Source organism: Pelophylax lessonae, assembly GCF_965119305.1.
Source record: "Pelophylax lessonae genome assembly, chromosome: 5".
Classification (NCBI taxonomy): Eukaryota; Metazoa; Chordata; class Amphibia; order Anura; family Ranidae; genus Pelophylax; species Pelophylax lessonae.
In genome coordinates this window covers 180,706,147-180,723,116 of record NC_138772.1, presented here as the reverse complement: position 1 = coordinate 180,723,116, position 16,970 = coordinate 180,706,147, and the positions used below count along the sequence as shown (strand labels likewise).

Below are 16,970 nucleotides of genomic sequence, written 5' to 3'. Positions count from 1 at the left end.
TGACCAGCATTTTAGCCACAGCACACGTCTGAGGATAACCGCTGACATAGATGCATGCCCTAATAGGGGGGTAGCATTCAAGGCTGCGTCACAGACAAACTGTAGCCCTTGTATAATCTGTTCCATCAATTCAGATGTTCCCTGGGGGATATCTTTCCCCCTCAGGTCCTGGCGTACCAATCTAGCCCATTCCGTAAGTGTCTGGGAAACCAGACCAATGACAATTACTGGTCTAAATGCTGACCCTATCAGGGAAAAGATAGTGCGGGACTCCGCTTCCACCTTCCGATCCACCGGATCCTTAAAGGACGAAGTGTCCTCTACTGGAATAACCGTGGCTTTATTCAGTCTGGAAATAGGTGGGTCTACCACTGGTGGTACCGTCCATTTCTTAATGAGGGATTCCTCAAACGGATAGTGTCTAGCAATACGTTTGGAAATAGTAAAGGTACGCTTAGAATGCTTCCATTCTTCTTTAATTTTATTACCAAAACACTTGGGTACAGGAAAAACCTTCACCGTTTTGGTGGGTTTGTTAGTACCAAAGGGAATCTCTGTTTCAGTTGCCTCTGCCGGTGAAACCTCAAGTCTTAAGGTTTCCCGAACCGCCACAACTAGTGCGTCCACCAATGCTTCTTCCCGAATTATGGCGGAAGTATGAACGTCCTCCTCACTGTCTGAAGGAACTTTACCTGAGACAACAGCCCTTGCAGAGGGACCTGCAGCTGCAATGACCATCTCAGACTCTGAGTCTGAAGTGTCAGATGATATAGGGGTAGGCGGAGGTCGCTTTCTTGACCCCCGTTCCTGACAGGCCGCCTCCACCCGAGCCACCATAGACTCCAAAACTGCTGTAAATGCATCCATACTCTGTGCACCGGCGGGTCCCGTGGCCCCCTCGAGGGAAACAGGTGGGGGTACTTGTGTGGCAGGGTCCATGATAATTCCAGTTACTACCCGGAAAATTCAATCCAAAATAAAACTCTTTTTTTTTTTTTTTTTCAGACCCCCAGCGCCACAAAGCCCCTCAGTGTTACCTGCTAGGGATCCCTATCGAGCGAGAGAGAGAGAGATAGACCCCCAGGCTCACCACTTGATGCTCAGAGTTCACTGCAACTAGTCTCAGCACTGTCTCGAACAGACAGGAAGTCTCTTGGCTGGCTGCCCGGGAAGAAAGGAGGCGGCTCCGCCCCTCTGTATGCCTTCCGGCGCCTCCCCTAGCTCCACGAGGTGTTTGGGTCACCTCAAACATGGCCGCTCCCATGCTGAAGAGACGAGGCTACGCCAAAATGGTGGCCTCGTGCGATCTACGGCGGTCTGTTACAGAATAGCGGCGTGACTGCAGAGTATCTCGGCATCACAAAACCTTTCTCTTCATGGAGATCAAATTGGCCGGCGGTACTGGACCCTGGCGGACCGCGTGGCCGTCGGGAGGCATGCTTTAGCTGGAGGAATGACCTGGAAAGCCGCATACATGTCCTGTGGCTTCTGACAGGTAGGCTACTTTCTCTTATCACAGTAAGATTCCAGTACTGCCACTGATTACAATCATTTAAACATACTTGCAATTAGATTGTCAGCTCCCAAACCAAGCCTCCTGGCTTTTTGTACACAAAAATCACACTCAAAATAGGGGGATCTGTGCCATGTTATAGGATAGAGGGGAACCCATCCTTACCATACAGAGAGGGGCCCGTGTTCACCACAGGACCCGTCAGGGGAAATGGGGGAACATACTACTCACCGTACCGGAACCAGGCGGGCGCCAACTCCTGACAGTACCCCTCTCCACCGAAGTTGGAGGGCTGTCGACCAATACGGGCGCCGTGACTCATGGTCTTTGGAATTTCAGCGAGACGTTTTACTCGCAGGGTCAGTCCCCATCCAGTGGGACTATGTCGCGGCCGACCCAGCGCGGAGCTATGGCCTGCACGCGCTCGTAGGCTGAACTGGGGTGACCACTGGATCTCAACATCCCGCCCGTCGCCCAGTTCAGCTTTCTTGCTTGAAGATCTCACAGGAACACTGGAGAAAAAAGGCTGTCTAAAAAAAATCTTTCTAAGAAAAAAATCCTGCCAGGACCGAAGATCCCAGCAAGGTATCTAGGTCCTTTCTCCTGACTAGACAGAAAAAAACTGATTTGCTGTAGCAGAGAGAGAGAGGATATACCCTTGGGGACTGCCCCTAGGGTGTGGCCAGAGCATTTTCTTTCCTGTCTAGTCCTACTCCTGTGGAGGGCAGCATAACCCGAGGGTGTTGAATCACCGAGGACTACGTCTGTCAATGAGCGATAGAGAAAGACTTTTTCTACTTTTTGCTATAAAACATATCCAATAAACAATGTAAAAAAAAGAAATAAAATTTTCCTAATAAATTTTGGCTAAAATGTATTCTGCTACATGTTTATGATTAAAAAAAAAAAAAAAATAAAATCCCTGTGTGACAAACGCCTATTTGCTGGGACGTTCGCCACGGGCTACAGGAGGTGTGTGGAGGCCAGACTCCTGCCCACGGACTATGGGCCCTGGCTTGTAGGGGAGTGCACCTCTGTGTGGGGGTATATGCTGGAGGACCATGGGAGTGGTGTTGCTTTGGACTCGGGTCCATGTCACCCCAAGATACAGACTCTGAGACTGGGATCAATGTTACAGGCCTAAAGCTGCCTGTTGCAGCAGAGGACTTCTCCACACAATGAGAGACTAAAGAGATACTAATGATGTCAAACTTAGCTATTGTCTACTGTGGGGATGTGTATTGACACTGAGGTGTTTTGAAATCGAAGATGGGCAGTCTGCGAGCCTACGCCTTCTGCTTTCATCTGTTTAGAGGTGGTTTTGTATTTACACTTCTAGGAATGCGTATTCAGCTTTGTTTTGGGGGCTTGTTGTTTGTTGAGTTAATTATGATAATGTTGCAGTCTCATTCACCTATTGTCTCTTTCCAGATGGCCAAGGTAGGTTGACTATGTTCTGTATGCAATTGCATTTGCATATGATAATGAAATCAAACACATGAGACTGTATATATTGGAAGTGAGTTGTTGAATAAAGTGTCTTTTGTTTTATCCTTCATCGAGCTTAGGCTGATGTTTGGGGGGAATTGAGGGGCCAGATCACTGTATCACGTGAGATTCTGGAGACCTAAGACAGAAATACCTGGTCCAAGTATTGGGGATCTGTTACACCCTGTAAGTGTTTATTACATGAAAGTTATAGCACCTACAAACTATGGTATATATACTGGAATTTTTTTTTTTTTTTCATACCACTAATGGTGGCAATCAGTGATTTATAACAGGGCGAAGATACTGCAGTGCTTAATATGACACTGACGCTGGGAGAACTGACCAACTGCCACTGACATTACCAGTGACATTAATACAGTGATCACTGATAATACTATACACTGTTGCTGTACTAATGACACTGACTGGGAAGGGGTTAACATCTAGGGCGATCAAGAGGTTAAATATTTGCCCTAAGTATGGGTAATATATGTACAGTGCGTTGCTTTTACTAAAAGATCAAAGCATGGATGAGAAAATGACAGATTTGTTCTCTTTCTACAGAGCTGTGTTGTTTGCTAACACAAGAGCTCTGGGCTGTGATTGCACACAGCCGATCAGCAGGTCCCAGCCATAAATCATTGGCTGGGACTTGCTAACATGCTCCGGCTGTGTACAATCGCAGTGGAAGACGGGCAGGTGGCATGCATGCACACACCCTAAACCCAGAAATAGGCAGCGACATTAGGGTTATGTCACTTTGCCTACAGTGGCCGCTTGCCCCGCAGTACGTTGCGGGCGGACGCAAGCAGTTAATCTATCCATTGCTATATGTGCTCCATTTTGGGAGACTCTCATAACTATAGTTAGGACCGCAGTATACTGGGGTGTCTTGACATCGGCACTGTGGCTTACACATAGGTTTGCGACTAAAACCTTTGCTTTTAACGTGAACTGTTAGACAGTTTCAATTTTATTTTAATTTTTTTGCAGACTAGCTGGTAAGTGAACTGGGAATTTTTGTTTGTTTTTGATGTGCCTTGCCCTTCCATATGCTCCTTGCTGCATAGGCAAGTTGTAGGTTGGGGTGGTTGCCATTTGTTTGTACAGTAGGTGCCACCCCAGGGTTGACTGGCCAAAGGTTAAAGTCCTGCCTACATCCATATCTCAACAAACTGAGGAGCATGAGATATACATGGTGAGATTTATATGGAGCCAGTTATAAAAAAGACAACTTGCTAGACCTCAGCGTGTCCCACCAGCAGGATAAACAATAATGCTAAACAGTAAAAGTTGATTTCTTATATTTCTGTCTTTTTATTTTCAAAGTGAATTATCAAACCTTGTATATCATTTTCCTTTTTATGTATTTTGTAATCTTTCTCCTTGTACACTGTCCACCTTTAGGATAATATATTATTAAATTAATAAGTGACTTCTGTACACTAAGCTAGGACACATATGTTTGGAGATATTGATGTGGGCTGGTGACATGGTTCAAACAGGCACCAACATCCCTAGATATACAATATATACAGGGTAGTTTTTTTGTGGGATTTTAACAGTGCCACAACAGAAATTGAACCAGAGAAATTGAAATAAAAAAATATTAATACATCGTTAAAATTTTGTCCATGTTAAAAAGTTAGCAACTTGTCATTTGTCAGGTCATAGGAGATTTTCAGAAACTGTGACGATGTGGTGTCTTTCACGACATGTTTAACCACTAGGTGCTTCCTCGTGGGATTTATTGAGTGGTCACCAGCGCGCGGTCTCCCAATATTACCAAGCAGGGGCCAGTTGGAACCCCGAGGGTGGCCACTGATCACAAGAAATCCTTCTAAGCCAGCTTTTGGCGCTTAAATCTGGCACCCTCGGCCAAATATTTGCTTAGCAGCTTGAGTTCTTGGTCTTGATGTGCCCTCTGTGGCTGCACAGTGCCTTTCGTGTCCTTTACACAGCTTTGGCAATATTGGGAGACCGTCCTGGTAACCACTCAATATATCCCCCATGGAAGCCCCTGTGGCGAAACATATCGGGAAAGACACCACATCATCACAGCTTTTGAAAATCTCCTATGACCTCACAAATGACAAGTTGCTAACTTTTTAACATGTACATCATTTTAATGATGTATTAATAAAATGTGTTAATTTTTTTTACAATTTTTCTGGTTCTATTTCTGTTTTAGCACCATTAAAATCCCATGAAAACTACCCTCTATATATTCTCTAGGACACGTATCCCTAGAGTGATTGATGTATTGTAGTGTCTGTGTGCTCAGTCTAAGCTCTTTGTTAATCTGTATGTAATTGCACTGTGTGCTGGTAGAGTGCAAACAGATAAAAGCTTAGAGTTTAAAGTTATCAGATCTGACAGACAAAGATCTCTGTGTGTGTGTATAGTTGCCTAACAGACCAGTCAACGGACAAACTGCTAGATGGTGGCAAGCTATTGTAAGTCATTCGTCTAGTGCAGTGTTTCTCAACCTTTTTTCAGTTAAGGCACCCTTTAAAATTATGGACAGTCTCAAGGCACCCTTTAAAATTATGGACAGTCTTAAGGCTCCCCATTCTAAAATGTAAAAAAACTATTCCAATAGATTTACATAATGCGGAGACATCAACACATGTAGGACACCCAACATTAGAGGTGATTTATTCTTACAAAGCAAATACACTTTTGCACACTAGTATCGATTAGTATTCCAGTGTTTCTCCTCTCCCTCCGTTTCTCTCCATCACTTAGCTAATGTGACCCCAGTGTTGACAGAGAGGGGCAGGGGAAGGGTACACAAGGATGCTATGTATGTGATCAACACCCTTCTTAGGTTGAAATGGTGCACCCGTAGCTTTGTGCAACTAAAAAAAAAAAAAAAAGGTGTCTTGATCTCCCTGCTGGCTTGTATACGTTTTTGGGCAATTTTTAGGCATTTTGCCAAGGCACCTCTGAAAAAAACGCAAGGCACCCTGATTGAAAAAGGCTGGTCCAGTGTGCAGGTGAGTATGGGCAGTGGGAAGAGTAATTAGCACAAGGAATCTAGCTTGCAGAAACCCTGAAGTGTGTGCTAATTGCTAGACTGCTCCCCAACCCTTAGAGTGCACCAGATTGCACGTACAACTTGTATCTGCCTGCATGTGGCCAGTCAGCTCAGGTGAAGTCAACCTGTAATGGAGGCCAGAGGTATTGCGGGCTGTGACAAGGGTATCAGAGCTGGTTTTACTTGCTCAAAGTAAGGTCCCCTCTTATTCCCTTGTCCACCAAACAAGGTAATCACCTCAGTTAGCTAGTTGCTGTAGGCTTGTGTCCTAACCCCTATGTGTTATACAAATACAGATACAAATCAACCTATTGCCATGAGTGGAACAGTCCCTCTTCGCCCTTTTACCATTTTATAAGGCACTGGTCTCAGAGTGAGCCAGGACAGCTATACCCTGCACATTTCTTTTTTTGTTGTAATTACCAGAGAAGAATATGTGTCACTGAAGCATAAAACGCCAATGAACACTTCCTACTGCAATAAATAAATTAAGAAGAGCATTGGCCCACTCCACTGCACTAGATGGATTGTACAGCATTTATTATGGTCCCCATACAGCGAAATCATAACTGAGAACAGTGCAGAAGATTTTGTAATAAATCGATTTGATTCCCTATGGGTAATTTAACCTTTAAGTACTTACTGGAAGAGTGAACTAGAAGAAAAAGAATATTTGTACTAAAATGTATTATTCTCCATTATTTTATTGCCTTCAGTTTCACCTTGTCAGTACAATATTAGAGAACCTTTTTTTAAAAGCTAAAATAGCTGAGTAATGAGCATATTACCTTTATAGACCATTAGATAATTGGCTCATTTTAACTTAATGAAAAATATGTTTATTGTTGTTTTCTAAATTAATTTTATTAGCAAAAACAGAATGTTTACATGTTATAATATATTCATAATGTCATTTTAGTAATTATAATCCTATGAGCAATCCTAACATCTAGTGAGTAAATGTGGGTGATTTACTAAAACGGGTACACACTGAATCTGGTGCAGCTGTGCACAGTAACCAATCAGCTTCTAGGTTTTATTGTAAAGGCCCCTTTCACACAGGCGGACCGTTCAGATCCGCCTGTCCGTTTTTTTGGCGGATCTGAACGGTCCCCCCATGCATTCCTATGGGGCATCGGATGTCAGCGGAGACATGTCCGCTGACATCCGACCCGATCCGATCCGTCAAATCTGGACGGATGGAAACCCTATTTTCCATCCTTCCAGCGGATGGGATCGGATGGGATCGGGTGAGAACGGACTGACGGTCCGTTGACATCCGATTTCCCCCATAGAGATGCATGGGGAACTGTCAGCTGTGTCTCTGCACACAGCGCGGAGACACAGCTGTCCTCCTGCTGCTCAGCGGGGGATCGGCGGCTCGATCCCCCGCTGAGAAAAACGGACTCCGTCCAACGGACGGAGTGTGTGAAAGAGCCCTAAAGCTTAACTGAACAAGCTGAAGCTAGAAGCTGATTGGTTACTATGCACAGCTACACCAGATTCTGCGTCACCAGTATTGGTAAATTGCTCCCATTAGGTCATCACTTATTCATATTGGTTTTAGGCTGGGTTCACAATGAAGCGGTGCTGTAACTGCAGCGATTCCTGTGAGGGTTCACACACTGCATCAGAATCGCAGACAGTTCCCACTTCACTCTGCGAACCACTGCTGGTGTCAAAATAAAGTTAATGACACCCCCAAATCAGTTTTGCAAAACGCAGTGCAAACTGTGGAATCGGATGGTGTTCAGACCCATGCAATCCGATTCCAGTGTGAAAAAAAAAAAAGGGTCTGCACATTTTTTGGTGCGGGTCCACTGGGAATTGAGCCATACATAATGTATGGTTCAATTTGCACCACACTGAATTAGCATGTCATTTTTACAGGATTCCTGTGCGATTCCTATACAAATGACATGCAATGCTGAAGACCACGGAAGACCTTACTGTGATAAAGCTCTTTGGGTATAATATTAATATTAATATGCTCTCTTAATTTTATTAATGAGGAGGTCAGGGGTTACAGAAAAATAGTAACATACAAGTGGAATATATAGATGTAGCACCCTCCTATGTAGGTAGGTGCTAGGTAAAAGCATCTGTTGCTTCTTCTGCTTATTAGGAAGCCTGATCTATTAGGTTGCCTGTCACATGTTTCCTGGTGTGATTCACTGGGTCTGAGGGAGTTTCCCCACTCTATCCAATGAGGGAGTTTGTTGGACAGTGGAGGAAACCCAGCCAGTGACACATTGGCTTTTGTAGGAATCCCAGTGGGAGGGCATTCTTGCAATGCATCCTGGGATTGCTCATAAAAGCCGAGGGGACATGTCACAGGGGGTCTTTGGTGGGAAGCAGAGTCCTAGGAGGAGGCAGATGGCTGTCTCTCCTCCTGCTGTGTATGAGAAAGGTGGTCTTAAGCAGTCAACCTAGTGAACCAGGTGTGGAGCTGTGCTGCAGAGGATCCAGTGAAGCTGACGGTGGAGCTGCTGGCAGAGTCTCTCGGGAAAAACAGTGAGTACTGATATCTTTCTAGTTCACTTGTTGGTTTCCCAGTCCATCCTGGGATATCTCATACCTCCAATACCTTCAAAACAAAGTGAAGCTAACTCTGAAAAAATGCCCCTTAAATGCTGCAGGTGCTGTTAGCGAGTGTTATGACAGACTTCTATGGAGGCTTTGTAGATGATTTAAAGCACCAAGAAAGCTCCACAGGGTGTAATTTGCAAAGCAAAGCAAATGCAACAGTGTGAACAGGACTGTAAGGTAACCATTTTATTTAGTGAGAGGTGCTTTGACTGGCATTCAGAGTGCTTTAAAAAAGCATTTTTAAATGCACATTTTGAAGAACATGTGAACAAGTGTAATTTCTATCTGTTGCTTTGTTCTTCTGCTATCTGAATAAATCACTTCTGATCAGTTTTCCTGATGCCAAAATAAATAAGGTGATAGGGAAGGGATCTTCAGCACACAGCTTGTCATTGACAGCCTAAGCTCTGTTCCTGTCCTATGAGAATGGGGGTGTGTGTCCCTTCCCTCTAATAAGATCTCAGAGCTCTCCTTACTGAGCTCTGCAGTGTGTAAATTCAGCTCTCCATCCCCTGTTTTCTGACAGCTCAGACAAGCTTTTTAAATTATGCACTTTGAACTGATGTAGAGAAGAGAGGGCTACAGATAAACAGATACAACGTATGTAGGCGGATTTGTTTCATCTCTGTGTAACAGCTGAGTCAAGTCATCTCCCTGTGTATATGTAAGGGTTTACAACCACCTTAAATGGGGTTTTTGTTTTGTATACAGACTGCACAATTTCACAGGTTGGGTTTCAAACTATCTGCCAGCTACATTACTGCACTTTCAGCATTAAAGGGTAAGTTTACCTTTCATAACATGTTACACCCATATTCTCCCATGCCCAATACGCTCCCCGATCTGAAAGCTAGCAGGGATCTGCTCCCTTCCTTCCCCGCTAGCTGTCACAATTTAAAAAAAATGTGGCTCCGCCCGCCTGGCCGAGTCACTCATTCACAATTTCCTGTGAATGGAAAACGACAAGGTCCGGCAGCCTTTGAGGGCATCGGCTTGTAGTTTTCAATGAACTACCACGGCGCTGTGAGCGCTCTGGTTGTGGATTGTGTCTTCCTGTCGCAATGTATTGACTTGCTCATATGAGATAGGAGCAAGCCGATACACTGACAGATCTGAAAGAGACCTGCATGGCACCAGCGATATGCTGATCTTAGGTGCAATGCTTTACAGGTTCATGCAACAAAAACATTATAAATGTAAATCTTTTTGCCTGCATAAAAATGTGCATTTATTATGTTTCTTTTAAAACCAAACGTATCCTTTAAGCAGCATTTGTAGTTTAAGGCTCCATGTACACGGGACGTTAGAAAAAACGTGCTGCAAAGCTAGTTCTGACGCCGGGAAAAAGCAGTTGTTAAACATGCTTTCAGTAGCTTTTTCCATTTGCGTTATTGCACATTTGGCCACGTTGCTTTTAGCAGCGTTTTTTCTGCCTCCATTCAAAATCAATGGTTCCCTATGGGAGCCTATTGATTTGAATGGAAGTCGCACCGCAAGTCGGATCAGGATGATCCGATTTGCGGCGCGACTTGCGCTGTGAGAATCTTGAGGGGGAACACCACGGCAAAAATGGGAAAAAAACTGCGTGGGGGTCCCCCCCAGGTTCCAAACAAGGCCCTTCGGGTCTGGTATGGAATTTGAGGGTAGCCCCACGCCGAAAAAACGGCGTGGGGCCCCCCCAAAATCCATACCAGACCCTTATCCGAGCATGCAGCCCGGTAGGGCAGGAAGGGGGAGGGGATGAGCGAGCGGCCCCACCCCCCCTGGACCATACCAGGCCACATGCCCTCAACATGGGGGGGGTGTTGGTGCTTTGTTAGTAGTGATCGACCGATTATCGGCAAAGCCGATATATCGAGGGCCGATATGCACTTTCCCCGATATATTGGAATCGGCCCCTGAGGTTACTGATATTGCCGATATTTCAGAAAGTGCTTGTACCGGAGTGATACCTGCAGCTAGAGGCATCACCCCGGTACCGGCGTCCATAGCCGACGGTCGGCTGTCTTGTAATGACAACCGATGAGGTTGAGAAGCCGCTCGGCTGTCATTACAAGGAGCAGGAGGGGACATTTCCCCCTCCCCCACCGCCTTCCGCGGCTCGCCCAGTTATCCAGTCTCACCAAGAGACCCGGGAAACCAGCCTACATGGCTCCATGTAAAAACCAAGGAGTGATGTCATAAACATCACTTCTGGGTACTCGGCGCCAGATTAAAAAATAATGACAGCATTCAAAACAGCCAAACTTGCAGGGGGGGGGGGGGGGGTTGGGATCTTTTAGACCCCCAGGTCCCTCCACAACAGTACCTGTCAAAAAAAAAAATGTTTTTAAATGTACGGAAATATCGGCCAATACCAATATGCAATGGCCAAAATATCAGTATCGGTATCAGCAACGAAAAAAAGATATCAGTCGATCACTAGTTGTTAGTATAGGCTCTCCTCCCAAGCTCTAAAGATTTTTTTTCATTCAGCCCACTGGGTTGAAAAAAAAAAAAAAAAACTGATAGTGTGTTAGTGTGTACTTGGCTTTATCTGAAGGAAGCTTCCTCCTCTATCTCGAGCAATCACAGCAGTGGTATAATTGCCCTTGATCACTTTGCTTTTGGAGTACACATTCCAAATTTCATATCCAAACAGCCATTCACAGTGCTTCGGTCATATATCACACATACGGGTATATTTATAACATTCACTGCAGGTGAATAAATCACTGTAATTTAAAACATATGCACCAGGAAGATTCACCTGCTTGTTGCGGCACATTCTCCGTTTTTTTTTTTTTTTTTAACTATGCCCCATATTTTTTACACATTACTAAGATTATAGATGAACAATCTTACAATATTGGACCTTGTTCTGCTTTTTTGCGCTAAGCTGAGGAGTCACGTCTTATTTTTTTAGTTACTTTTATGTAGGAGGTAAAAGAAATATACCGTACTTGTAATGTTCTGTTTATCAAATGGGAATTTATGTGATGGAGGCTCTAAGTACAAGCTTGCGGCATGAAACAGGTAATGAAGGGTTCTATTGGTTTTCTTGCAACCAAAATCACAAAAAAGAATTATATCCCTACTTTGAGCTGAAAGTGAATCTGCCATGTTAACATAAAAACACAAACCATGGGCCGTAGAACTGAACATTAACATGCTGATTACATTTGTTATAAACTTATGATGTAGTTTACTAGACACATTACAATGTAATAGCTTCCTCTAGAACCATTATAAAAATGTAATCTAGTAATGCCTTTCTAGGAGAGTTCTGTTATTTAAAAAAAGGTTTGACATTTTTCTTATATTGGTTTGTCAGTGCTGAGATTTAACCTTGCTATGGCAAGTACAATAATACCGGTTTTCAAAGCAGTTTCAGAAACCTACTTTTACTTGCTCCTTTTATTGTAGGAACAGGACAAGGAAAAAGCACTAAAATAAATAGACTAGAAGTTACACTTGTACAAAACACAGTATCAAACGTAAATGGAGAACGCATTGCATATAGTACACAGGGGAAACAAAGTAAAATAGTGTCTCTTCAAGGTTAAAAATAAAAAAAATCAATATTAAAATTATATAAGAACTCACATAAAAAAACACATCTGATCACCATTTGTAGCCTTCATTAGTTTTTTGTAACAGGAATATTATTGAGAAGTGTCTAGTCATGCTCTCCATTTCATAGACTCTTGCCCTTGTTCTGCTTCTCACACTCCCATTTACATGCTCCTAACTGTGAAATGGCCACTATAATAATTGACCTATCAAAAAACATGAGGCCTGGAAGCAGTGAGAAACACACACAGCTAGTCATGCATTGCAAAATTGTAGACATATACAGAAGAAAAAGTAAGAGAAAACACAGAACACCATGAAAGCTATACAAATAAAGTTGCATATACTGTGGGAACCAAGTCTAAAAGGAGAGTATCTGTAATACCCAAAGCTGTGATATTCCAGCTGCCTTTGCTACGTCAGTATATATCTGTTACGTCAGTATATATCTGTAATCTTCTGGGTGCAAAGGCCGGTGTTCCGTGAGAATTACCTATCCGTGAGAAAAACCTACCCCTCGTCATTTCCGGTTCACGGCACTGTATGGAATGCAGTGGTTACATTAAACAACTGTGCTGCAATACGAGTCATCTCCGCTCCTGTCCCTGTCACTTCCCTGATCTCGGATAGTAAATATAAAAGCGGCGGCGGGTGTATGCAAACATAAATCACGGAGCCGAGAGCCGCTTTTATATTTACTAGCCAAGATCAGGGAAGTGACAGGGACAGGAGCGGAGATGACTCATGTTGCAGCACAGCTGTTTTATGTAACCGCGGCGTGGGTAGGTTTTGTTCACGGTACACCGTGATATTTTCATACTAGTGCGCATGCGCACTAGTCAGCTCCTGAGTTGTTCCATTAGGTATCCGGGGCTGTGAGCATGCGCACTGCTGCGCTGCTCAGCTGTTCCTGGCCGGAAATGACGAGGGTAGGTTTTTCTCACGGGGTAGGTAATTCTCACGTTACACCGGTATGGCTTGCCACAATGACAATGCTTTTACCAGACTTAAAGTGAGGGAAAATCTCAGCATGGACATAGGCAGAAATAAAAAGTGGCCTTTCCCAACTTCCCCAATTGAAGTTGCTTCCAAAGGAACAATAAGTAATGGGAAATCGCTGTAATGTAGGGGTTTCTCCAGATGGCAGTAAGCAGACAACAGGGGTACTAATCTTTCCCAAATGTATCCAAAACTTAACAAAAAAGTTGGGCTGGACATACACTTATAAAAGCAAAGGCATTATGGACCTTACAACTATGCCCCTGGAAATTTCATGTATAAACACTTGGAATCAGAACCAACTCAGGCATACAACCGGATGTACATCTTTACGATCTTTCTGATTTAAAAAACATTAATAAATAAATATCTGGTTGGCCGTATTGCCAATACAGCCACTTTCCTTTCATAGTTTGTAAGTAAGTGAGACTGACAAAATGTAATGGGAAATGAGAGAAGAACAAACATTGTGAGGACATCTTGTAATAGCAACCAATTAGCTTTTCCCCCCACTGTATCTTGTGCAGGTTCTGGAAAATAATAAAGAATGTGAATGGTTGCCATACAGTTATTCTCACATACACTCACTAGCCACTTTGTTAGTTGCACCTTGCTAGTACAGGGTTGGACCCCCTTTTGCCTTTAGAACTGCCCTAATTCTTCTTGGCATAGATTCAACAAGGTGTTGAAAACATTCTTTAGATCTTTTGGTCCATATTGACATGATAGCATCACGTAGTTGCTGCAGATTTGTTGGCTGCACATCCATAATGCACATCCATAATGCAAACGTCCCTTTCCAGCACATCCCAAAGGTGCTATATTGGATTGAGATCTGGTGGCTGTGGAGGCCATTGGAGTACAGTGATCTCATTGTCATGTTCAAGAAACCAGTTTGAAATTATTTGTGCTTTGTGAAATGGTGCATTATCCAACTGGAAGTAGCCATCAGAAGATGGGTACACTGTAGTCATAAAGGGATGGATATGGTCAGCAACAATTCTCATGTAGGCAGAAAAACGATGCTCAAATGGTACTAAGGGGCCCAAAGTGTACCAAGAAAATATCCCCCACACCGTTACACCACCACAAGCCTGAACCATTGATAGAAGGCAGGATGGCTCCATGCATTCACCTTGTTTAAGTCAAAATCTAACCCTACCATCTGAATGCTGCAGCTGAAATCGAGATTCATTAGACCAGGCAATGTTTTTCCAATTTTTTATTGTCCAATTTTGGTGAGCCTATGTGAATTGTAGCCTAAGTTTCCTGTTCTTAGCTGACAGGAGTGGCACCCGGTGTGGTCTGTGCAAAACCAACTGCATAGAGCAAGTATAACATGTTTGTAATTTAAAAAAAAAAAACTTTACAATCACTATGAAGTTCTACTTACATAAATGTTATGCCATGTACTCACCAATCTTTTAATTACTCTCAGCAATAACTTCTGATGCTTTGGTTCTCTTCTTGCCAGCAGTACCTGAGCAAAGCTCTCCATGTTATCTGTAGTCATACTGTCCTTGCTGTCTCCACCGTACAACTGGACCATCAGTGACAAGCACTGGGATGTGTTTTCAAAGATTTCTGTATCTTCTGAAGGCAGCTAAAATAGGAATGGAAGTAAGAGTTAAAATAACAAAAATGCCACTTACAAATAGTAAACAAACTAAGGCTCCGTTCACATGTCAGCGTATGGATCACGGGCGGTTCCGCCCGCGATCCGGAGATTATTGCAAATCGCGATGTTGCCGCGATTTCCGCCTGCCGAATCGCGGTAACATCGCGCAAAAAAAAATCGCGGGACGCATTACGCTCCAAAGAAGCTCTTGTACTTTTTTGGTCGTAATGCGTCCCGCAATTTTTTTTTGAGCGATGTTACCGCGATTCGGCAGGCGGAAATCGCGGCAACATCGCTCAGCGTTTGGGGGTCTATTGCAAATCAACGGGCAACGCACAGGCGTCCCGCGATTTGCAATAATCTCCGGATCGCGGGCGGAACCACGGCGGTTCTGCCCGTGATCCATACGCTGACATGTGAACGGAGCCTAAATGATACCAATCAATGCTGGCTACGTCATGCCCTCAATATCCTACTTATTTGAATGGGGTTAAAGTATACAAGATTATAGCCAGTGAATTTCAAATTCATTTGGATGAAACTTGCTTACATGTAGTCTGATGCTGCTTGTCACCTCAAACACTACATTTACTAACGTCCTGACAAATCTAAAAGATTATGCTACTCAGGGATCAAAACAAGTCAAACACATTTAAAAAAATAATATGAATCATGTGGTGTACCACAAATCACTGAATGTACAGAGAATCAGATGAACAGCAACATAAAGAGGTGTGATACGACCATGCAGAATGATGAGGAAAAAAATGTAGGGATACAAAGCAGATTACCCATAGTCACCACGAAGAGGCAAAACGCAGGGGTAAAATGATTCACCATGAATTTCTAAGTCATAGAGACCTAATTTTTCTTTTGCCTCTTACGGAGCGGAGTGGTGCCATTAATTTAGAATGGCACCCAGTGCCCTAGTACAGCAAGTGCTAATGGATTCACACTGCAGCGCACCCCAATGCACCCTCTCACACATGTTCTCACCACCAAAGCTGATTCCCATCCTCCCCCGAACCACACTTGCAAACCAAATGCATGCCTTGAGACTCACTGCCACTGTATTAATGAGCACTTGCCCTTAGGTATTTAGCCCATTCAGCAGATTGCCTTTTTTTTTGCTAGCACAGACTATACGGATAAGTAACACTCTAAATCCTTTCCCTGCAAAGTCTACACTTATGCACATCCAATCCCATAGATAACAGTGGTGAAACATAACACACATCTATAGTCACATGCTATTATTTTTCCATTGATTTATTGACCTTTCAGGTGTAACGTAATCAAAAAATCATTTCACAGCTTACAGGGTGAATTTTTTTTTGAAGTTTGAATTAAAAGTACGTGGTAGAGAATGTTTTTGTGTTTTACCAAAACTAGGGAATACAATAGATTTTATATTTCTATAAGCACTGTAAAAAATCTTAACTGGTTGCAGAGAAATATATTTTTCCTTCTGTATCTATTCCTCTTTTTGAAACTGAAATGCATATCTTTAGTCTCTTACCAGGCAAAAAGATTCTGTATGTTATTAATTTATACACCTTAGTCACAATGTACAACCACAAAGATCTTTTTGATACTTTCTAAGCCATTGGACAGTTGTGATGATGCAGATTCATTATCCAGTGAACAGGCTGGAGACCGATGACCAGAGATGTATAGTAACGAAGTAGAACTACTTAAGTACTGTACTTAAGTACCGAAATGCGGTATCTGTACTTTCCTAGAGTAGAATTTTTTTCTCCTACTTCTACTTTTACTTCACTACATTTTTTCGATGATTTCGATACTTCTACTCAAGTATTTTTTTTTTGTGCTGCATAGTTACTCGTTACTTTTAAAAAAATTACCACTGCCAGAACAGTAGATGGTAGGTTGCATAAAGGTCAAAAAAATGTGTATAATGTCATTTGTTAATCAGCGCATACGAAAATAAAGGCTGTGTATAATAAAAGCTGCTATACCAAATCTTTCCAATAAAAAGAAAATATGAAACAAACAAATAAATGGTGCTACAGCACTTAAAGTGCATCAAGAAACTACTAACAAACACAGGTTAATCATTTAAATAAATCATTTGAAATAATAAAAACAATATGATGTTCAAACTTTTGACTTATTTCTTTAATAACTACATAACACAGTACTTGTAC

General features: G+C 42.9%; 1 protein-coding gene across 1 annotated transcript in view; it reads right to left on the bottom strand.

The window, feature by feature from the left end:
• The window catches only part of ULK4 (unc-51 like kinase 4), a 1,112,493-nt gene that overhangs the window by 206,838 nt on the left and 888,685 nt on the right, over nt 1–16,970 (bottom strand). Inside the window, exon 35 of the mRNA XM_082258381.1 lies at nt 14,602–14,787. Coding sequence (XP_082114507.1) covers nt 14,602–14,787 — 186 coding nt within the window. The remainder of the gene's footprint in view (nt 1–14,601; nt 14,788–16,970) is intronic.